Source organism: Amblyraja radiata, chromosome 31 (assembly GCF_010909765.2).
Source record: "Amblyraja radiata isolate CabotCenter1 chromosome 31, sAmbRad1.1.pri, whole genome shotgun sequence".
In the NCBI taxonomy this organism is placed as follows: domain Eukaryota; kingdom Metazoa; phylum Chordata; class Chondrichthyes; order Rajiformes; family Rajidae; genus Amblyraja; species Amblyraja radiata.
The window spans coordinates 27868478-27891463 of record NC_045986.1 but is presented as its reverse complement, the minus strand read 5'-3'; the positions used below and the strand labels follow the sequence as shown (position 1 = coordinate 27891463).

The 22986-nt window shown below is 44.2% G+C and overlaps 2 protein-coding genes across 2 annotated transcripts in view; one reads left to right on the top strand and one right to left on the bottom strand.

The window, feature by feature from the left end:
• atad3a (ATPase family AAA domain containing 3A) overlaps positions 1-8840 on the bottom strand; it is a 52069-nt gene extending 43229 nt beyond the window's left edge. The window contains exons 1-4 of the mRNA XM_033048312.1: positions 8590-8840; positions 6332-6408; positions 5336-5437; positions 3927-3986 (exon numbers count right to left, since the gene is read on the bottom strand). Coding sequence (XP_032904203.1) covers positions 3927-3986; positions 5336-5437; positions 6332-6408; positions 8590-8803 — 453 coding nt within the window. The 5' untranslated portion in view covers positions 8804-8840. The remainder of the gene's footprint in view (positions 1-3926; positions 3987-5335; positions 5438-6331; positions 6409-8589) is intronic.
• Positions 8841-9362: 522 nt separating this feature from the next.
• Positions 9363-21303, top strand: LOC116990538. The gene is made up of 5 exons (XM_033048310.1): positions 9363-9438; positions 11636-11763; positions 12261-13149; positions 14758-14931; positions 18120-21303. The coding sequence occupies exons 1-5, from the start codon at positions 9371-9373 to the stop codon at positions 18289-18291; spliced, it is 1431 nt and encodes a 476-aa protein (XP_032904201.1). The 5' UTR covers positions 9363-9370; the 3' UTR covers positions 18292-21303.
• Positions 21304-22986: the final 1683 nt, after the last annotated feature.

The window sequence follows — 22986 nt, the reverse complement described above, 5'->3', positions numbered from 1 at the left end:
CAGGAGTAGGCCATTCGGCCCTTTGAGCCAGCACCTGCATTCAATATGATGACAGATCATCTAACAATCCTGCTTTTTTCCCTATATCCCTTGATTCCTTTAGCCCCTAGAGCTAAATCTAACTCTCTCTTAAAAACATCCAGTGAATTTACCTCCACGGCCTTCTGCGGCAGAGAATTCCCCAGATTCACAACTCTCTGGGTGAAAATGTTTTTCCTCATCTCCGTCCTAAATGACCTACCCTTTATTCTTAAATTGTGACCCCCTAGTTACATAGAAACATAGAAATTAGGTGCAGGAGTAGGCCATTCGGCCCTTCGAGCCTGCACCGCCATTCAATATGATCATGGCTGATCATCCAACTCAGTATCCCGTACCTGCCTTCTCTCCATACCCTCTGATCCCCTTAGCCACAAGGGCCACATCTAACTCCCTCTTAAATATAGCCAATGAACTGGCCTCGACTACCCTCTGTGGCAGAGAGTTCCAGAGATTCACCACTCTCTGTGTGAAAAAAGTTCTTCTCATCTCGGTTTTAAAGGATTTCCCCTTTATCCTTAAGCTGTGACCCCTTGTCCTGGACTTCCCCAACATCGGGAGCAATCTTCCTGCATCTAGCCTGTCCAACCCCTTAAGAATTTTGTAAGTTTCTATAAGATCCCCTCTCAATCTCCTAAATTCTAGAGAGTATAAACCAAGTCTATCCAGTCTTTCTTCATAAGACAGTCCTGACATCCCAGGAATCAGTCTGGTGAACCTTCTCTGCACTCCCTCTATGGCAATAATGTCCTTCCTCAGATTTGGAGACCAAAACTGTACGCAATACTCCAGGTGTGGTCTCACCAAGACCCTGTACAACTGCAGTAGAACCTCCCTGCTCCAATACTCAAATCCTTTTGCTATGAAAGCTAACATACCATTCGCTTTCTTCACTGCCTGCTGCACCTGCATGCCTACTTTCAATGACTGGTGTACCATGACACCCAGGTCTCGCTGCATCTCCCCTTTTCCTAGTCGGCCACCATTTAGATAATAGTCTGCTTTCATGTTTTTGCCACCAAAATGGATAACCTCACATTTATCCACATTATACTGCATCTGCCAAACATTTGCCCACTCACCCAGCCTATCCAAGTCACCTTGCAGTCTCCTAGCATCCTCCTCACAGCTAACACTGCCCCTCAGCTTAGTGTCATCCGCAAACTTGGAGATATTGCCTTCAATTCCCTCATCCAGATCATTAATATATATTGTAAATAGCTGGGGTCCCAGCACTGAGCCTTGCGGTACCCCACTAGTCACTGCCTGCCATTGTGAAAAGGACCCGTTTACTCCTACTCTTTGCTTCCTGTTTGCCAGCCAGTTCTCTATCCACATCAATACTGAACCCCCAATGCCGTGTGCTTTAAGTTTGTATACTAATCTCTTATTGTTGGACCTTGTCGAAAGCCTTCTGGAAGCCCAGATACACCACATCCACTGGTGCTCCCCTATCCACGCTACTAGTTACATCCTCGAAAAATTCTATAAGGTTCGTCAGACATGATTTACCTTTTGTAAATCCATGCTGACTTTGTCCAATGATTTCACCACTTTCCAAATGTGCTGCTCTCCCATCTTTAATAACTGACTCTAGCAGTTTCCCCACTACCGATGTTAGACTAACTGGTCTGTAATTCCCCGTTTTCTCTCTCCCTCCCTTCTTAAAAAGTGGGGTTACGTTTGCTACCCGCCAATCCTCAGGAACTACTCCAGAATCTAAAGAGTTTTGAAAGATTATTACTAATGCATCCACTATTTCTGGAGCTACTTCCTTAAGTACTCTGGGATGCAGCCTATCTGGCCCTGGGGATTTATCGGCCTTTAATCCATTCAATTTACCCAACACCACTTCCCGGCTAACCTGGATTTCACTCAATTCCTCCAACTCCTTTGACCCGCGGTCCCCTGCTATTTCCGGCAGATTATACAATACAATACAATACAATACAATTCAATTTATTGTCATTTGGACCCCTTATTTACTGTCTTCCTTAGTGAAGACGGAACCAAAGTAGTTATTCAATTGGTCCGCCATATCCTTGTTCCCCATGATCAACTCACCGGTTTCTGACTGCAAGGGACCTACATTTGTTTTAACTAATCTCTTTCTTTTCACATATCTTAACTAATCTCTTTCTTTTCACATATCATAGTTCTGGACTCCCCCAACATCAGGAGCATTTTTCTTGCATCTAGCCTGTCCAATCCTTTAAGAATTAAGAAGTCTGAATAAGGGTTTCGACCCGAAACGTTGCCCATTTCCTTCACTCCATAGATGCTGCCTCACCCGCTGAGTTTCTCCAGCATATTTGTCTACCTTCGATTTTCCAGCATCTGCAGTTCCTTCTTAAACCTTTAAGAATTTTATATGTTTCAATCTCATCCTTCTAAATTCCATTGAACACAAGCCCGGTCGACCCTTTCTTTCATATGTCAGTCCATCCTGGGAATTAACCCGGTGATCCTACATTGGAAAATGTGTGGAGGCACTGATCACCTTTGACCAGAAACTCACAAAGCTCAGCCATGCGAGAAGTTCAGAGGCTTCAGGTGACCTACATTGCAACAGCCCAACTTTCTGTCATACACAAAATAAGAGTCAGCTGCACAATAGAATCAAATTGCCTTGTCTGGATGAGTACAGCTCTAACAATACTCTGGAAATGTAACACTTGCTACGACGAAGCAGAGTGTCTGATTGACACTACATCTTCCACCATAAACACATACTCCCTTCAGCATCACTCCACAGATGCAGCGTGCCTTGTTATTCACTTGGACAACACCTTCCCAACCTGTAACTACCATCACCAAGGATAGGAAGGCAGATACATAGGAGCATATCCACATGGAGAGCTCTCATCCCAAGTTGCAATATCATCCTACATTGCAACCATATCAAAATGTCTTAATGACTGCCAGTTCTAACATTCTGCAACATTAATCAATTATGAATATATTTTCTCCAAAGGAATCTCTAGGGCAGTTAGAGTTGGGCAACAAATTCTGGCAATGACGACATCACGTAAATCTAAAAGAAAAAGAACTGGATATCTCAGTCTGAAGAAGGGTTTCGGCCCGAAACGTTGCCTATTTCCTTCGCTCCATAGATGCTGCTGCATCCGCTGAGTTTCTCCAGCTTTTTTGTGTACCTTCGATTTTCTAGCATCTGCAGTTCCTTCTTAAACACATGGACATTTTATTTAATGGTTGCCTTCGAAGATTTAAAGATTAAATCAAAATACTTGCTGGATGGTAAAAATGTTAGATAATGGCTTGCGTGAAGTAATTGTTCAGGTGAATTGAAATGTCATAGAGAAGCTGTGAAAAAAAGCTAAATGCAAGTCTCATTTACACCCCAAAGGCTACAATACACTCCGATTAAAGGCAAGCTACAGACATTCAAAGTTCCGTTAGATCTCTCCAGGAGTAATGTGTTAGATCTAGGCAGCAGACCTTGGAAAGAGCCCAGCTTTGCAATAAATTATGTGGAAACTGTACTAACTGGAATCGCATGCTGCTGATGTTTAAGGTCCAATATGACAAGCTTTCAAGATGTTGAAGGGGAAACATAAAAGGTAAACTGTTTGTTGCTTCCAGACATCGTATAAAAATTAGAACCAGACTTTAAGGATTGAAGTTTGATTAGTACGGGTGTCAAGGGTTATTGGGAGAGGGCAGGAGAATGGGTTAGGAGGGAGAGACCAGCAAGACCAGCCACAATTGAATGGCGGAGTAGACTTGATGGGCCGAATGGTCTAATTCTGCTCCTATCACTTATGACTTTAGGAAGATTAAAAAGATTATTCCCAGTTCACGACCCATGAAAGTAAAACTTCACCGCTGTAATCACACACGCAACTACTTAGAGAGTACACACTAACCTGCTGACGGAGTTGGTCATCGTATCGCTGCCTTGCTAGTTTGTCCTGGTACTGAGCTCGCTGAAAAATAAAGTACCAAATATATTTTGACCACGATAAAACATCACCACTCATAACCAGCAACATTAAATTACAAGGTAAATCCAGATCCATTTGAAAATGCTATGACAATAACAATAATCTTTGTTTATGTGCACAATTTACGGACTGAAGTCTCAAGTTTATAGCTTGATCTTTTTAAACCAGAGAAACGTCATCAACAATACATTCTGCAACATTATTGCAATCAGGAATAAGTAGTTATTTGACAATTTTCTCTCTATTAAAGTCACAGCCATGCATCTTGTTTTGCTTGAACAATGAGAAGATTGTTTCAAGATAGTCATATAACCCACGTCCAGGTACTGTGGATTTTTTGTGCCTCCCCTCCAAAAGCATCGATGTTTTGCAACGAACAAACTGCTGCAGGAATGCAGTCGCTGAAGTTACATCAGCGAGGGGAATTTTCACTGTTTTGGATGAAGAGCCTGCATCCAGACTGAGAGTGGAGCGGGAAGACAGTTGGAGTCAAGAGAGGAGGTAAGGACATAACAGTGGGGGGGGGGGGGGGGGGGGTGTTAAGGCCAAGGAAGGGTGAGGGATGATAGGAACTGGATGGGAAAGGGGGATGGATGACATTGGGAGATAGAGGCAGTTGGCTGATGCTCAACATATTGACTTTAGTTGTGAGTTTGAGTTTAGTTTATAGTCACGTGTACTGAGGTATAGTGAAAAACTTTTGTTACGTGCTAACCAGTCAGCGGAAAGACGATACATAATTGCCCATTGATCCATCCACATTATAGATACATGGTAAAGGGGATAACGTTTAGTGCAAGATAAAGTCCAGTAAGATCTGATCAAAGATAGACCAAGGGTCTCCAATGAGGTAGATAGTAGCTCAGGACTGCTCTCTAGTAGGTAGGATGATTCAGTTCCCTGATAACAGCTGGGAAGAAACTCCCTGAATCTGGATGTGTGCTTTTGGAAGAGGAGGATGAGATTTCCCATTCCTTCTCTCCAGAGGTGCTGTCTATCCCGCTGAGTTACTCCAGCATTTTGTGTCTATCTTAGGAGGACGATGAATTTGGTTTGATTATATTTATGTATAGTATTAGCTCATGTTTATTATAGTGCGCAAAATAAAGTTTTTAATTGCACCTCGATACACGTAACTATAATAATAAACCTAAATCTAAACATAGGTGGAATCAATCATGGGGTTAAAAAAAAAAGTTTAGGAGCAGATTCTTCCAAACCTCAGTCCACTGGTCTGAAGTTCCCAAGTCATGCCCCGTATTATAAACTCTGAGCACAAGTCAGGTCCATTCATTTAAGGCACCTGCTCCCCAAATATATCAGAAACTTACTGCCTGATGCTGTCTGGTTTCTTCAGTCAGAGTCTTCCGCTTCTCTTCTCCTTGGATTTTGATCTGATCAGACCGGAGTTGCTCCACTGCCGCTTCATATTCCTGCATACAGAAAAATAATCACAACCCCATACCTTGTAACAATCCAGGAAAAATCTGCCGATTAAGCTCACTGGCACTTTAAAAATCAGAACTGAATGATCTGCAAGTCACACACACGCATACGCACACGCAGCAAAAGAAAGTCCACTGGACCAAAATATCATTGTGGTACCGTCGTAATAATGCTCAGAAACTTCACTTTCCTGGAAACTCAGTAACAAGCCAGTCAAAACTGGCTCCTCCAATTATTTCTCCGAACCCCCATAATATGTCTCATGCACTCCCTCCAATTCCCCTTTGATTATTTTCCTTCATTGAGGGGTAAGTTACAGTCACTAACTTCTTTAGGATGTAGGGAGCTACCCACACACCACTGTGAGAACATACAAACTCTGCACGGACCAGCACTCAAGGTCATCATTTAACCCCAGTCTCTGGAGCGGTGAGGCAGCTGTAGTATCAACTGTTGCACCATTATGTCACCAAATCCCACGGAACAAATGTTCCTGCCAAGGCTACAAGTAAATGAGTGCTCTTGACTCAAAATACCAGCCTTGCCCAGTATGAATACTGACCCAGTGGGAGAGTCAGTGAGAAGGCAGGAGAATGGTGTTAGGAGAGAGAGATAGATTGCTATAATTGAATGGCGGAGTAGACTTGATGGGCTGAATGGCATAATTCTACTCTATTCCTCATGACTGCTAGTAAGTTGGATAAGTCACTGATAGCCCATGTCCCTCAACATTGGGCAACATTGCGTGCATTCAACTAGAAGGAGCCCCCTCCTCACACCACTCAGCCCCTGTATAATGTATATCTAGGCAGTGGTATGATTTACTCACAAGCACCACATACCACCAACCTCCATTTTCTTCTCCCAACCCCATCTCATACCTTGATGCGGGTCTGATGCTCCAGATGGACACTTTGTTCTTGTAACCGAGAGAGATCCAGTGCATCCTTGGCATGGCCTGAATTAAAGAAACAAAGCAACAATTTGACTCTCGACCACAACCAAATACTTCACATTGATTAGTCGCAGCCTTGCAGTGCTGAATAATTTGTTACCAAGTTCAAGATTGCTCCAACAATTCAAGTCAGTTTATGTCTGAGGCAAGCGACGGGGTACCAAACCCATGCCAATTCCTCCATCAATAAGCAATAGAATTCCATTCGCTTTTCTCATTTTTTTCTAATCACACAAGTTAATATTTTGCCAATCAGGAGCCGCAAAAGGTTCCTTTTGTCACAGAAGCCTGTGGAGGCCAAGTCAATGGATAATTTTAAGGCGGAGATTGATAGATTCTTGATTGGTATGAGTGTCAGGTGCTGTAGGAGAAGGGAGGAGAATGGGGTTAGGAGGTAAAGATAGATCATCCATGACTAAGTGGCGGAGTAGACTTGATGGGCTGAATGGCCTAATTCTGCGCCTATAACTTATAGAAACACAGAAAATAGGTGCAGCAGGTTCAATATGATCATGGCTGATCATCGAAAATCAGTACCCTGTTCCGGCTTTTTCCCCATATCCCTTGATCCCGTTAGCCTCAAGAGATAATTCTAACTCTCTCTTGAAAACATCCAGTGAATTGGCCTCCACTGCCTTCTGTGGCAGAGAATTCCACAGATTCACGACTCTCTGGGTGAAAAAGTGTTTCCTCATCTCAGTCCTGAATGGCCTACTCCTTATTCTTAAACTGTGACCCCTGGTTCTGGACTCCCCCAACATCGGGGACATTTTTCCTGCATATAGCCTGACCAATCCCTTAAGTTTTGTATGTTTCAATAAGATTCCCTCTCATCCTTCTAAACTCCAGAGTGTACAAGCCCAGCTGCTTCATTCTCTCAGCATATGACAGTCCTGCCATCCCGAGAATTAACCTTGTAAACCTACGCTGCACTCCCTCAAGAGATGGATACACAAGAGAAGGATACACAAGGAATTGCAGATGCTGGAACCTTGCGCAGAACACACTGCCGGAGAAACACAGCGGGTCAGATAGCATCACTGGGGGATGTGGATAGGTGACATTTCAGTTTGGGAGTCTTCTTGAGATCCAAAGAAAAGTACCAGCCCAAAACATCCAGAAATGTTGTCTGACAAGCTGAGTTTCTCTAGCACTTTGTGTTTTTGACAGGAGATAAGTTCTATTTGACAGATCATTGTTCACTTGGTTAACTATCAATCTGAAGAAGGGTCTCGACCCGAAACGTCACCCATCCTTCTCTCCAGAGATGCTGCCTGTCCTGCTAAGTTACTACAGCATTTTGTGTCTACGAACTACATTCATCCCCCTTTACAACAGACGGCAGATGCTGGAATTTGATCTGTAGTTAAAACAAACCTGCAGAAGGAATTCAGCAGGTCAGGCTACTATCTATTACCTTCCACAGATGCTGCCTGACCTGCTGAGTTCCTTCAGCAGCTATTTTTGCTGTATCCCATTTATGCTTTGTGTCATTGAGCAAACTTAACAATCATAGCGGCTGTGCCTTCATCCAAGACAATTTTCCAGCAGTAACACGCTTAATAGTTTCTAATATTTTCTTTATGGCTGATGTTAAGCCACTGGGCCTGCTCCATTTTGCTTTCTGTCTCCCACCGTTTTTGAACAAGTGTATCACAGATGCCATTACCAAATCTAATGGTAGCTTCGCTGGATCCCAGGAAAGTAAAATCAATACACCAACTATCTCTGGCCGTTTGCAAGATAAACAAAGCCCAGAGGTCACGATAGAGAACACTACCACGAGGCCCCTCAGCCCAACGTCCCTCTGACAGATCCCACTGTTCCTGGCGCACGGTGATGGTCCCCACTGTCCCCAGACCCCCAAACAGTGATAGATCCCGGTGTCCCCCTTGTCAGACTGTGGCCGGCGCCATTGACAGATCCCACTGCCCCCTTAGCCCATGTCAGATCCTGCTGTCCCCAGGACCACATCCCAGTGTCGGATGCCCTGTCCCAGGCTCCCGCTCCGTGATAAGGCCCTTGGCCGCCCGGGAGGGACATTGCCCGAGTTAGCCCCCCATCGCCCACCCCACCCCGGGGGGGGGGACAGGGCCCCTGGTCCCCACGATCAGCCCCGGGGGTCCAGGGGCTCCAGCTGGGATCGGGAGCCCGGAGGTCGGTCACGTTCCCGCTCCCACTCACGGGACGAGTCGAGCTCCCGGGCCGCCTTGGCCGCCCGCTCCAGGCCGGTGGGGTCAAAGTTGCTCCACTTGTCCGTGTCCTTGTCCTTGTGCCGGTCTCCGTCACCGCCACCAGCCCCGGGCGGGGGGGGCACAGCCGGCGGCCCAGGCCCAGGTCCCGCAGCATCGCCCGCAGCCGGCCGGCCGCCCTTGTTCAAGCCGAAGATCCAGGACATGGCGGGCGGGCGGCGGTTGCTCCACACGCGCGCGGTGACCCAGTGACCTCGCCACCACCGCGCATGCGCGCCCACCCGCCTCCGACACCCCCCCCTGCTGATTGGCCAGCCGGCGCCCCCTTGGTCAGAATCGGAGATTCCCATTGGTTGCTAGGGGGTGGCCCCGTGCCATCTGATTGGTCAGTCGGCGCCCCCTGCGCCCCATTGGTCAGAATGAGAGATTCCCATTGGTTGCTAGGGGTGGCCCCGTGCCATCTGATTGGTCAGCCGGCGCCCCCTGCGTCCCATTGGTCGGAATGGGAGATTCCCATTGGTTGCTAGGGGGTGGCCCTGAGCCATCTGATTGGTCAGCCGGCGTCCCCTGCGCCTCATTGGTCGGAATGGGAGATTCCCATTCGTTGCTAGGGGTGGCCCTGAGCCATCTGATTGGTCAGCCGGCGCCCCCTGCGCCCCATTGGTCGCAATGGGAGATTCCCATTGGTTGCTAGGAGGGGGCGCCGTGCGATCTGATTGGCCGTCGGTGCGGCCGGAAGTGGGCCCCCCCCCACCAGCCCGGCCTACTCCAAGATGGCGGAGCCGGCGACTCGGGGCGCCGACCGAGCATTCGTCCTGCACGGGTTCAGAAGCCCCCTGAGGTAAGAGCCGCCACCGCATCGATTGCGGCGATCAGAGAAAACACACAGCTCACGAATGATCTCAACCGGTGTCCGAGCGGCGGTCGGGGCTGCCGTTGCTACCGTGGTTGCTATGGACGCCATGGCGGCTGCGGCTAGTGAGAATGAAGCTCTTTTGTTAGGAATAGCAGCGAAAACGTCACAAATTCCACGATATTGCAACCCAATCGTGCCTTTTTTATCCGTTTAATACATTCGAAGATGAGTTTGGCACATTGTGTTGTTCAAATAAAACAATGATGGTTTATTTTAACACTCTCTCCTTTATTATGGTCCTAACTGTTCTGAGTCAAGGACATCGTTTATCTCGGTCAACGATTCAGTTCAGTTCAGTCCAGTTTTATTTGTCATATGTAGGTTAACACAGGGTCAACGGTACAATGAAATTTTTTTAACAAGACAACGGGTCACCTCAGCAATATTACAAGGATAAAATACAAGGTTCTGTGGCGGTCCTGAAATCCCTGTACACCAGAAAGCTAAAAGCACCATGCAATGGTTGCATATAACACCAGATTACCCCCCAATACACAATTTATTGGATTAAATCCATAATTCTCATTATTCACATTTTAGGAATAAAGTTTAACGTGAAGAACTCTCGATATATGCTCAGGGTAGTAAGCGACAGATAATAAATATGCACCATTATCAGCATTTTCCATTGTTGAGCATTAAAAATAAACCAATTATATTGTAAAACATTGGTTAGCAAATATGCACTCTGCTTATTTTTTAATAATCAGTTTCGTTTCACACCATTTTCCCACTAGAAAGGGACAGCAATTAAATTAATGTATCGCACACCACCACCAATATAAAGTGAGAAATCTCAAAGATCAGCAAAAATACACAACAGTGGTCCTCTGTAAGGAAATAGACAGATTTATCTCTCTGGTGGAACTGAAATGACGAGGAATGTGCCATCCCTGAAAATAGTTTAAAAAGGTGCAGAGTTTACTAAAAAGTCATACCGTAGTACTACTGTTTCACGACTTGCATTGAAAATAGACAAATTTATGTAGTATGATTCCCAAGACTGTTTATAAATCTAATGAACCCAATTATAAATGGAAGACATTTTGTTCATAACACCATTTTTAAATTCTTCAGAATTCTTCAATCCTCTAATATTCAGTATTCGGCTGGCCAAGTATTTTGATAAGGAATTACCACAGGAACTTGATCCAAACTGACACCTAACTATTGTCTTGAAGGAGTGTTGTATTGGTGAAGTTCTCCTCTTTTAGAAGACAGATTAAACCAAGGCCCTTGTGTGAATATAAAGGGTCACAAGATGATATTTGAGAAAGAGCAGATCTCTAGTATTCTGATCAAAATTTATTCCAATGCCATTTGTGGAACAAATCATCTGCCATGTGTGCCTAACTAACAATAGTTAGAATGTGTAGGAAGGAACTGCAAATGCTGGTTTAAACTGAAGATAGACACAATTACTCCAGTTGTTTGTGTCTATTATCAAGATATAGAAGTCTCCAAATATCTCTGATATATAAGTGGTATCTAAGTGCTTCTTTTTGTATTCCTCTATGACCATAAATCAATTTCTGAAATACAAGTAGAAGAGGACAATTAAATGAGCAGAAGATGGACACAAAATGCTGGAATAACTCAGTAGGTCAGGCAACATCTCTGGAGAGTAGGAATAGTCAATGTTTTGGGTCTTTTGGTCTGATGAAGGGTTTCAACCTGAAACATTGCCTATCCTCTCAGTCTGAAGACCTGAAACTTCATCTATTCTTTTTCTCCAGAGATGCTGTCGGACCCGTTGAGTTACTCCAGGATTATGCATTGATCTTTGGTGTAAACCAGCATCTGCAATTCCTTCCGACATATTAAATGAGCAATATTTATGTCGAGACTACTATTTGGATTGCTTGTGATCCTGTAGAGGCCAATTTTTTCCCATTTACCTGAGGTAGGCGTGCATTTTACAGAATGCAGCATAGAATAGACCATGATTTGTCTAATTCAGGCTAATTCACATTAGATTGAGCCTTTGGAGTCCAACCCTAATTTAAAATCAATGCTACGAGTCTAAGATAATTGATTTGTTAGCCTGGAACCAGCAGATTTAAGAGAGGAAGGTTTGTTTTATATCAGAAGTAGTAACCAATTTATTTGATTTATTTTTCAGGCATAGGCCAAATGAACATCTCACAAACTCCCAAAAGACATTCACCATGCAAGTACCAAGTGGCCCGTCTGCAGACTGGGAGTTCAACAGTAGCTCAATGGACCACCGCATAGATGACGGACTAAGTGGTACGATTTAATGCTATAAACATTTATACTGAGACCGAAGTGTTTTGCACTGGTTTGAAGCAGGCGGCACAGTGGCGCAGCTGGTAGAGCCACTGCAACACAGCATGAGAGACCGGTTTCGATCCTGACCTCGGTTGCTGTCAGTGTGGAGTTTGCACATTCCCCCCCTGACCACGTGGGTTTCCTCCCACATCCCAAAGAGATGTGCTGGTTTGTAGGTTAATTGGCCTCTGTAAATTGCCTCTGGTGTGCTGAGAAAGTGGGATAACACTGAGTTAGTGTGATCAATGGTCAGCGTGGACTCGGTTCACTGCATGCTGCATCTCTAAACTAAAATCTAAGAATATTGGCATTTCAAATTAATTTATCGTAGCTTTTACAACATACTTTAGTTTTCATCTTTAATTACTTTTAAATCCGTTGTTAAATGTAATTGTCAGAGCCATAAGGTGGAACATAAAATTGATTAATGCGTTGATGTTTTGTCTTTTAATTAGAGATGCCTATGTCTGGCAGCCAGAAGGACAGCCCCAGCATCGATGAATTGGAACAGAGTTTAAGTGAACTAAAGATGCAGGTGAAAAGTCTGACTTCAAGCCTGACCCCTGCATTAAGGACAGACTACAAAAAGATAGGAGGTTTGGAGAGCAATTGGGGCAACAAAAATGGTGACTGGCCAACCCAAACCAACGGGGCATTTCATGAGGAGAATGTAGGTCGGCAAGCAGAGTGGTTTCTGAGGCCGAGGCATTTGGTGCAATCGCTGGGCAGGTATCCAGCCCTTGAAAGCCTTGGTGTTCCTGTTCACTCCGTGTCTCCAGTTGATCGAGTGGTGGGTCTCACAGGGAGTGAACTCTCCAGCAAAACCTTCACGCCTTCCACCATCTCACCGGTCGACATCGCCTACAAGGAAACCCTACCCGTTAGTGTGGGTGCGCCACACTTAATTGGAGTCAGCGCCCTTCTTCCTCCGCAGATTCCCGTCCGGCTTCAGTCACCTGAAAGAACAAGATCTTCATCCCTCCAAGACCAGTTTCGGACTCTCAGACGCTCCAGAAACATCCGCTCGCGTTCTCTGTCCCCTGCTTCCAAAAGAGTTCATTGGCAGCATTCCCGCCCTCGTTCTCCCAAACCAGTGTGGAGACCAAATTCCACCAAAGTAAACGCATGTGGCAGGCCCCCCCCACCCTTAAAGAGGCAGAAAGCAGGGAGTAGGAAGGTGACCATCGCCAAGCCATTTAGATCGTATTCCTACAGCCTGCGATCATTCAACCCCAGCTCTCAACCTGATCACCGCCTGGATGATGGTCTGAGTTCCTGGAGAGCTCCGCGCAGCTTCACTGCTCTGGATGTAGCTGCACCTTCGACACAGGAGATCAGCGAAAGGTGGTTTTCCTCTCCTTACCTAAACTATACTGCTACAAACAAGGTTTTAGAAATCATACATGACTTTCTAGGTCACTAACAGGAGGTAGAAATTGAAGGTAAACCAACGGACAACCAAAGATCGAGAGTTCCAGATTCAGCTATTGGAAGTCATGGTCAGGATCTGTTTAAGAATAAAGATTTATTTTGTGTTTTTGGAGGAACTGCAGATGCTGGAATCTTGATCGAGGCACAAAGTACTGGAGAAACTCAGCAGGTTTGGGAGCATCTTTGGAGGGAATGGACAGGCGATGTTTCTGGGTCAAGACTTCTTTAGACTGGCTCAATCTGACCCAAAATGTAATCTGTCCATTGCTTCCACCAAGTTCCTCTATCACTTTGTGTTCTATCATGTTTTTGTTTGAGGCTGAGCTAAAGGTCTACTTCAATGCTGAAGATACCTCCTGTTTGCTGTGATTTATTCCATCCACAACCAAAGTGTATAGAAAAGTTAATCTATCCAAAACCATTTAATTGTCATTTACTGTTATTTTTCTTCCCACTTTTCATTTTGTTTGGTTCCACTGCCTGCCTAGGAAGTCCAATCCCTGCACTCAACCCTCCTTGCAGCTTGTTTTTAATCAGAATGGCTGTACACCTTCATTGCACCCATCAGCTTTGTAGTCTAAAGTTAAAAATGATCTTGAACATTTTAGATACAAGGAATTGCAGGTTTTGGTTTGCAAAAACAGACACAAAGTCGTGGAGTTACTCAACGGGTGAGGACTCTGCAGAACATGGATGGGTGACGTTTCAGGTCAGGGCATTTCTTCAGACTGATTGTAGTGGGGGCAGGACACAGCCAGGCAAGTGACAGGTGGAGAAACGAGGAACTGCATATGCTGTTTAGAAAAAAAAGTGTTGGAGTAACTCAGTGGATCAGGCAGCATCCCTGGAGAACATGGATAGAACATGGAAAAAGGTGCAGGAGGGAGGCCATTTGGCCCTTTGAGCCTGCACCGCCATTCATTGCATCATGGCTGATCATCCCCAATCAGTGACCCGTGCCTGCCTTCTCCCCATATCCATTGATTCCGCTAGCCCCTAGAACTTCATCTAATTGGTGATATATTGGACCGGGACCTTCTTCTGCAGAAGGGTGCCGACCTGAAACGTCACCTATCCATGTCCTCCAGGAATGCTGCCTGACCCGCTGAGTTACTCCAGCATTTTGTATCCTTTTAAGTGAGACATGGATACAAATAAGGAGAGATTTGTTGACAGATGGGTGGACAAAGGCTAGAGATAAAATGACAAAAGGTAAAAGAAGAAATGTGAATTGTGAAGCCAGGGTAAGGAATGTAGCTGGGAGGGGATGGGGAATGGGAGAAATGGGTATGAATCCAATTGGGACACTGGGAAGGGGGGGAGGGGGGTGTTTGTTGGTTAGTTACTCAAAATTGGTCTTGGTCAGGTAACATTCTTCATTCTGGTATTTTTCTCTACCTTTGGTACTTGGCTTGATTGAACTGATTTAATTGGACAGCATGCAGACAAAGGCTTTTTGCTGTATCTCGGTGTACTTGACAACAATAAAGCAATACGTATATCATCAACTTGTTCCTGCAGGTTCCTGCAAACTCTGGCAGAGGGCGATACTAGGCTGTCCCTGGTGGAAACGTCTCCGTACCAGCAAGAACTGTCTCAACTGCGGCTGCAGCGCCTCCGTGTGGAGGAAGAGTTACTCCTGGAGCTCAAGCGCCAACAAGAACTGGAGAGACTCCGGGGACCGCAGCTCAAATGGTAGAGAGGCACTGTGTTAACACACGGTGCTGGAGGAACTCAGCAGCTCAGGCAGCACCTGGGGAGGGAATGGGTCGGGTCGGGACTCTTCTTTCGAATAGGGGGAGGAAGCTGGAGAAAAGAGGTGGGGTGGGACAAAGCCTGGCAAGTAATAGAAGCAAGGAATTGCAGATGCTTGTTTACAAAAGAGACACTAATGCTGGAGTAACTCAGGGGGCCCAGGAATCCTCCCTGGGAAACAAGGATCGGTGATATTCCGGGTCGAGAGCTTTATTCGGACTAAAGGGTTCCCACACGAAACATTACCTATCCATGTTCTCTAGAGATGCTGCCTGACACGCTGAGTTACTCCAGCATTTGGTGTCTTTTCCTGGCAAGTGATAGGTGGATACAGAAGAGAGGGTGTTTGATTGGCAGGCGGGTGGAGTAAGTGACAACGTTTAGAGGTTTTTAACATACTGACAGAAAGTTTCTGTTATAGTTCTGTTAAAGTATATATGTGTGTGTATATGTGTGTATGTATGTGTGGGTATATATATTATATGTGTGTGTGTATATACTTATATGTGTGTCTATGTATGTGTATGTATATATATTATGTGTGTGTGTGTGTATATATGTGTAGATTTATATATATATATATATACACACACACATATGTGTACAGTGGCTTGCAAAAGGTTTCATACCCCTTGAACCTTTCCACATTTTGTCACGTTACAACCACAAACGTAAATGTATTTTATTGGGATTTTATGTGATAGACCAACACAAAGTGGTGCATAATTGCGAAGTGGAAGGAAAATGATACATGGTTTTCAATTTTTTTTACAAATAAAAAACTGAAAAGTGTGGCATGCAAAAGTATTCAGCCCCCCTGAGTCAATACTTTGTAGAACCACCTTTCGCTGCAATTGCAGCTGCAAGTCTTTTGGGGTATGTCTCTACCAGCTTTGCACATCTAGAGACTGAAATTTTTGCCCATTCTTCTTTGCAAAATAGCTCAAGCTCAGTCAGATTGGATGGAGAGCGTCTGTGAACAGCAATTTTCAAGTCTTGCCAGAGATTCTCAATTGGATTTTGGTCTGGACTTTGACTGGGCCATTCTAACACATGAATATGCTTTGATCTAAACCATTCCATTGTAGCTCTGGCTGTATGTTTAGGGTCGTTGTCCTGCTGGAAGGTGAACCTCCGCCCCAGTCTGAAGTCTTTTGCAGACTCTATAACAGGTTTTCTTCCAAGATTGCCCTGTATTTGGCTCCATCCATCTTCCCATCAACTCTGACCAGCTTCCCTGTCCCTGCTGAAGAAAAGCATCCCCACAGCATGATGCTGCCACCACCATGTTTCACAGTGGGGATGGTGTGTTCAGGGTGATGTGCAGTGTTAGTTTTCCGCCACACATAGCGTTTTGCATTTAGGCCAAAAACTTTCAATTTTGGTCTCATCTGACCAGAGCACCTTCCTCCACATGTTTGCTGTGTCCCCCACATAGCTTGTGGCAAACTGCAAACGGGACTTCTTATGGCTTTTTTTCAACAATGGCTTTCTTCTTGCCACTCTTCCATAAAGGCCCGATTTGTGGAGTGCACGACTAATAGTTGTCCTGTGGACAGATTCTCCCACCTGAGCTGTAGATCTCTGCAGCTCCTCCAGAGTTACCATGGGCCTCTTGGCTGCTTCTCTGATCAATGCTCTCCTTGCCCGGCCTGTCAGTTTAGGTGGACAGCCATGTTTTGGTAGGTTTGCAGTTGTGCCATACTCTTTCCATTTTCGGATGATGGATTGAACAGTGCTCCGTGAGATGTTCAAAGCTTGGGATATTTATTTATAACCTAACCCTGCTTTAAACTTCTCCACAACTTTATCCCTGACCTGTCTGGTGTGTTCCTTGGGCTTCATGATGCTGTTTGTTCACTAATGTTCTCTAACAAACCTCTGAGGCCTTCACAGAACAGCTGTATTTATACTGAGATTTAATTACACACAAGTGGACTCTATTTACTAATTAGGTGACTTCTGAAGGCAATTGGTTGCACTGGATTTTATTTAGGGGTATCAGAGTAAAGGGGGCTGAATACTTTTGCACGCCACACTTTTCAGTTTTTTATTTGTAAAAAAATTTGAAAACCATGTATCATTTTCCTTCCACTTCACAATTATGCGCCACTTTGTGTTGGTCTATCACATAAAATCCCAATAAAATACATTTACGTTTGTGGTTGTAACGTGACAAAATGTGGAAAAGTTCAAGGGGTATGAATACTTTTGCAAGCCACTGTATATGTATATACCTGTATACATATGTATAGTGGCTACATATCTGCATACCTGCCAACACTCTAGTTTATATCCTGAATTTCTGGTCAAAGATTGTTATTTATAATAAATTTTAAAAGTTATAAATTACCCAGTGATTGAGACACAGGAACTGCAGATGCTGGTTTACAAAAAATCGACACAAAGTTCTCCTGTAATTCAGCAGGTCATGCATCATCTCTGGGGAACATGGATATGACATTTCGAGTAGGGAGCATTCTTCAGCTATCTGTGTTTGATGAAAATCTAATATTTAAGATATTGGGATATTAGGCTGGTTTTGTTAAGGTTAGACGGACTTTCTGTCAGTAGGTTAAATTAAATGCACAAAACCATTTATCTCGAGATTATTAAATTTACGAACAAAAAAGTTATTCTTAATGAAAATTGAGACAGTTAACTGAGGATAATTTTACCACAGGTTCAGAAAATGGGTGTAAATTTGTAGATTATCTATCTTTGTTATCACATGACAATAACTAAATTCCTTGGTGAATCTCTGGAACTCTCTGCCACAGAGGGTAGTCGAGGCCAGTTCATTGGCTATATTTAAGAGGGAGTTAGATGTGGCCCTTGTGGCTAAGGGGATCAGAGGGTATGGAGAGAAGGCAGGTACGGGATACTGAGTTGGATGATCAGCCATGATCATATTGAATGGCGGTGCAGGCTCGAAGGGCCGAATGGCCTACTCCTGCACCTAATTTCTATGTTTCTATGTTTCTCTTCATTTTGAGTTCCAAACAGTACTCCTTCTGGGATCCAGGGGTATTTTTACCACTCAGATGTGTTACATTATAGATCTTTAACCTTCAGGGATCATTGGAGATCAATTTATTTTTGACACGGTTGGTTTTGCACCTTTTCAGGTATGAAATGAAAGGGCCTCGCTTTCATTATGAAGCTCACAAGAACAATGAAACGTTGCAGAACATCAGGGGAATGCAGTCTGGCGATGGGCAGGGCCTGTTCTCTGCTTCTGGGGACTTCTCTCCCAAGGCTAGCATGGAAGCGCCGAGCCCTTGGGATGTTCAGCAGTGACCCTCCTCCTGATTCAGCTAACATTCCTGACTTTGATACAAAATGGTACAATTACTATGTGCAGTAAAGACTGTGAACCCAGCATGCACTGGACTTTGGTACTGCTGACACTGGAGATTTGGATGCTGTTCCCATTTATGCTCCACTCTACTATTAATTTGCTATCTTTTTTAGATGTTACACAGTAGAATATTACATTTTCCAATGAACCCGGTTAGTGCCAGGGAAGCCGCAGAGAAACAGAGACCAGGTGAGTTTCAAGGGATTGCAGGAACCAGGGCCCCAGTGAATGGAAGGATGCACGAGAACCAAGACTGGCGAGTGAAAGGAACTTAGAGAACCGAGGCTATGGTGTGTGAATGGGAGCACGGAAATTGGAGCCCCAGCCCGTGAAAGGGAGCTCAGGAATCGGGAGCCCAGTGAGTTAAAGGGAATGCAGGTGTCAGCATGTCAGCCACAGCGATTTAGGTGCCAACGCATTCGGATTTCCAAATATTCAGATGGGGGATTATTGGAGTTACACTGATCTCATCAGACACCAAAGCTCAACTAAGCATTGTGACCTCCACTAGGAGTGAGATCTCTATGTGCTCAGGCTTCACCCCTCAGTAGAATCTCAATCAGAGTCAAACAGGTTTGAGGAGCATGCCGATGTTTGCTAACTTGACTGAACCTTAGGTGGGTTGATAAATATCCACCTCCCAACAAAGCGGCAATGTGTTTCATCTATGACTACTTTTAATTCTATTTCCCAACCAATTGTTGATCTGTCTTTGCTTTGACCTCATTTTGAAACTTTCTCTTTGCTAAATTAAATTGTGCCGTTTAACTTTGTTTTAGTTACACCCTCGAGCCTACCTCTTAATCGTCTGATTTCATGTCAGAAAGTCCCAGTTTTGTCAATATTTCCTTGTGGTTCAGTTTATCTGGGGTTATTGCACAAAACAAACTGCTGGAGGAACCAGGGTTGAGCAGCATCTGTGGAAGCGAAAGGATAACCAATCTTTTGGGTCGAGACTTGCGTCAGGACTGGATACTGGATGTTGTTTGTCCTGCTGAGTTCCTCCAGCAGTTTAATTTTGGCTCCAAATTCCAGCATCTGGAGTCTCTTGTGTCTCCTATCTAGTGTTATTCATCAGCTCTGGATCACCTACACTGCTTGTTATTCTCTCCTCTATGTTATGGTTGCCACATAGATCAGCTTGGAGTACCGATATATTATAACCCTCTCTTGGTTTGAGCACCATTCGTTCTTTTATTGGTCCCCATTTTACATTGATTGCACATATTGCATATATTTTGTACTATAAAAACATTTTCACCTTCATCACTCATAGTGCATTATATCATTCACTTTATTATGATGACTTCTTCAAGAACTGGCCAGGTCAGCAAAATCATCCCCTTCTCTATCCATTATTTGCCAGATTATTATCACACAATCATTATCCCCTACTTTCCATTCCTGACAATCGGTGCTTTTATTTTATTTGGATGTAATGTAAGGGGTGCCACAGCGGTAGATTTGCTGCCTTACAGCGCCAGAGTCCAGGTTCTATCTTGACTATGGGTACTGACTGTACGGAGTTTGTACGTTCTCCCTGTGACTGTGTGGGTTTTCTCTGGGAGATCCGGTTTCCTCCCATGTCCCAAAGACGTGCAGGTTTGTAGGTAAATTAGCCCACTGTAAATTGGCCCCAGTGTGCTGGATAGAACTAGTGTATGGGTGATCATTGGTCGGCGTGGGCCGAAGGGCCTGTTTTCACTCTGTATCTCTAAAACTAAACTAAACCTGGCTCTATCTGACTGGGTACATTTTGTGGACACAAGGAACTGCAGATGCTGGAATCGTGAACAAAATACAAAGTGCTGGAGGAACTTGGTGGGTCAGGCAGCATCTGGGCAGGGAATGAACAGACTGAAGAAGTTTTTTCAGGCTTGAGCTGAAACATCCCACCAAAGGTGCTGCCCGACCCACTGAATTCCTCCAGCACTTTCTGGACCTTGTCGTACTTTGGAAAATGGACCATAATGGATCATAATTCTAATGTGTGATCTTCCCGGATATTATCAACGCTATCTGTTCTACAAATTGCTTCACATTATCTCCCAACTTGTTTCTATGTGAGCATCAAAGATGTGAAATGTGTGCTGGGGGGCAGAAACTCAATCAGGTACTGTAACTAGCGCATCCTGAGCGTGGAATCTTTCAATGTATGTAAAAGCTACATTTTCTGGATACCAATTGTGGCTGCAGAATTGGTGGAGCTTTGTGGAGAGCCTGCTGCACAGTTTGGACCAGAATAATTTATCTCTCATCAAGGTAAGTTTCATTAATCAGATCAAAGTGTGGTTTAACGTAATCTTTCATTTTATTCTGTAGACAAATTATAATGTTGATTTAGCGTATTACTTTTCAGAGGGGGTAGAGGATACTGATGATTTGATTGATATCTTTGTGGCAAAATCATTAGGTTGCGTGACATATGTCCACTGTGTGTTATCAAAGGGCCTCTTGCCAAAACAATTTACAGGCACATCCTGACTTGCGCCAGGGTTACACTCCGTGAACCTTTATTTAAGTCAGGTTTTATGTAAGTCGGAATCACCATCCCCATCCCTGGTCCAATATAGCTCACCGAGAGTATTAACTGTCTCAGTGGCGTCCGGCTATGTCCGGGGCAATTTCTTTGGCGCACATACTTGTGGGGAGGCGCGACCGCCATTGCCGACTTGTTTCCGATGTAAACATGAGTGTTGTGGAAATGACAAACTATCTTGATTGCACTCAGGACTGAGTACAGAATTGTTTACCTTAGTCCGAGTTTCAGTCTGGGAGTGTCTGTCTTGGTCTATTTATTAACATTTTTGGAAAACAATGCATTATTACTGATGAGCAATTTATAGATACAATTGGAGTCAGTGAACCCATATCATAACTGGCATCTTGTTTCCAGCTGTCTCTGCAATGTTTCCGTTGTTGAATATCTCTGATTAAACATGATTTGACAACAGCACTGTTTCAGAGTGACTTCCTCCAAAGTGTGTAATTCAACAATCTTAGCTAAGTTGATTTAAATTACACAATGATTGAACAAGTTGGGTCACGGGTTTACTGAATTGTATGGTGAAGGGTTGTGCCACTGTTATCAATGGGGGGGGGGGGATACAGGTACTGCTGTTATTTGTGGGCGGAGAGTAGGTGGTCTGTGGTACTGTGGAATTTGTTGATGCGCTGTTGTGAAATGTCTGGATCTTATGGATGGGCCAGCATGTTGTTACAACTGGAGCTATTTGGTTGATTAGGTTGGTGTGTATGGCTATAAACATAAGAGTCATTGAGTCATACAGCACGGAAACAGGCCCTTTAAGCTGACTCCTCCATGTCTGTCTTGGGGAGTCACGGTGGCACAGCGATAGAGTTGGTGCCTTACAGCGAATGCAGCGCTGGAGACCCGGGTTCGATCCTGACTACGGGTGGAGTTTGTACGTTCTCCCCGTGACCTGAGTGGGTTTTCTCCGAGATCTTCTGTTTCCTCCTACACTCCAAAGACGTGCAGGTTTGCAGGTTAATTGGCTTGGTAAATGTAAAAATTGTCCCTAATGTGAGCACCTTATTTGTTACCTTATCCACAATTTTCAGGGAGTTATACATTTTCACCCGGAGATCCTCTATATACTGCATCAATACTTCTACGGTCCATGCTATTTATTGTATGTTCCGCGACAATTATATGACCCAAAAACACCACCTCATACTTGCCAGATTAAATAATGCAGATTGGGGCAGTGTATTCCTTCGCTCCATAGATGCTGCTGCACCCGCTGAGTTTCTCCAGCATTTTTGTGTACCTTCGTATTGATAACTTTGTTAGGTTTGGCCTTTTATCAACACTATTAAACATGGTTTTGTGTCCATAACATTAAACCAAGACGCTGGTGTTTGCATAACTGATGAAAAGTCATTATCTGAAATTATTTTTTCGGAAAGAGTGTATTAATAAAACTAATGTACAGACAGTACATGATAGATACAGAGCATGTTGTTCAATTAACAGATGTTGGAACAGAGCTGTATAATTATTCATCTGACAATGAGAAGGAAGGAGCTGGCGGCCAGGGCTGTCCCACTGTACGAGCTAATTCAAGACTTCTCCCGAGTTTCCCCTGATTCGAACTCGGAGAATTATGGTAATAGCCGCTCGTAGGTACTTGGGGCTCTCGTGGACATTTTTCAACATGTTGAAAAATCTTCTCGAGTCTTCCCGAGCTTACCACGTTTCCCGAGTACCTGCCGTTAGCGTTACAAGCCATTAAGAGACGTCCCGTCTCTTAGTGGACGATTTATTTTTATTCCCCACAATATTTTACTGCATAATGTCGTATTGTACTAATTCATTTATTAAACCTGTTCCTCTGGCCTTGCATTTAGTTGGTGATATAAGAAATGACTGATGCTGGAATCAGGAACAAAATCTGGTGCAAAAACAGAGCATCCGTAGAGACAAAGGAATGGTCAGCATTTCAGGTCCTGAAGCAAAAGTTCCTCCAATAGTTAGTGTTTTGCTTTCAAATGCAGTTGCATCCTTCAAATCATGCATAATAAGGGAGCAGACTTGGCAGCCAGCAAATAAGTTGCTGCTTACCATAGCTATAAACAATCTTGTATTACATGGAAGAAAACATAATAAAACC

Coding starts and splice junctions, on each gene's coding strand:
- LOC116990538 (XM_033048310.1), top strand. CDS start 9,371: ATGGCGGAGCCGGCGACTCGGGGCGCCGACCGAGCATTCGTCCTGCAC. Junction 11,764..12,260: donor CATAGATGACGGACTAAGTG/GTACGATTTAAT, acceptor TCTTTTAATTAG/AGATGCCTATGTCTGGCAGC. Junction 13,150..14,757: donor ACACAGGAGATCAGCGAAAG/GTGGTTTTCCTC, acceptor TTGTTCCTGCAG/GTTCCTGCAAACTCTGGCAG.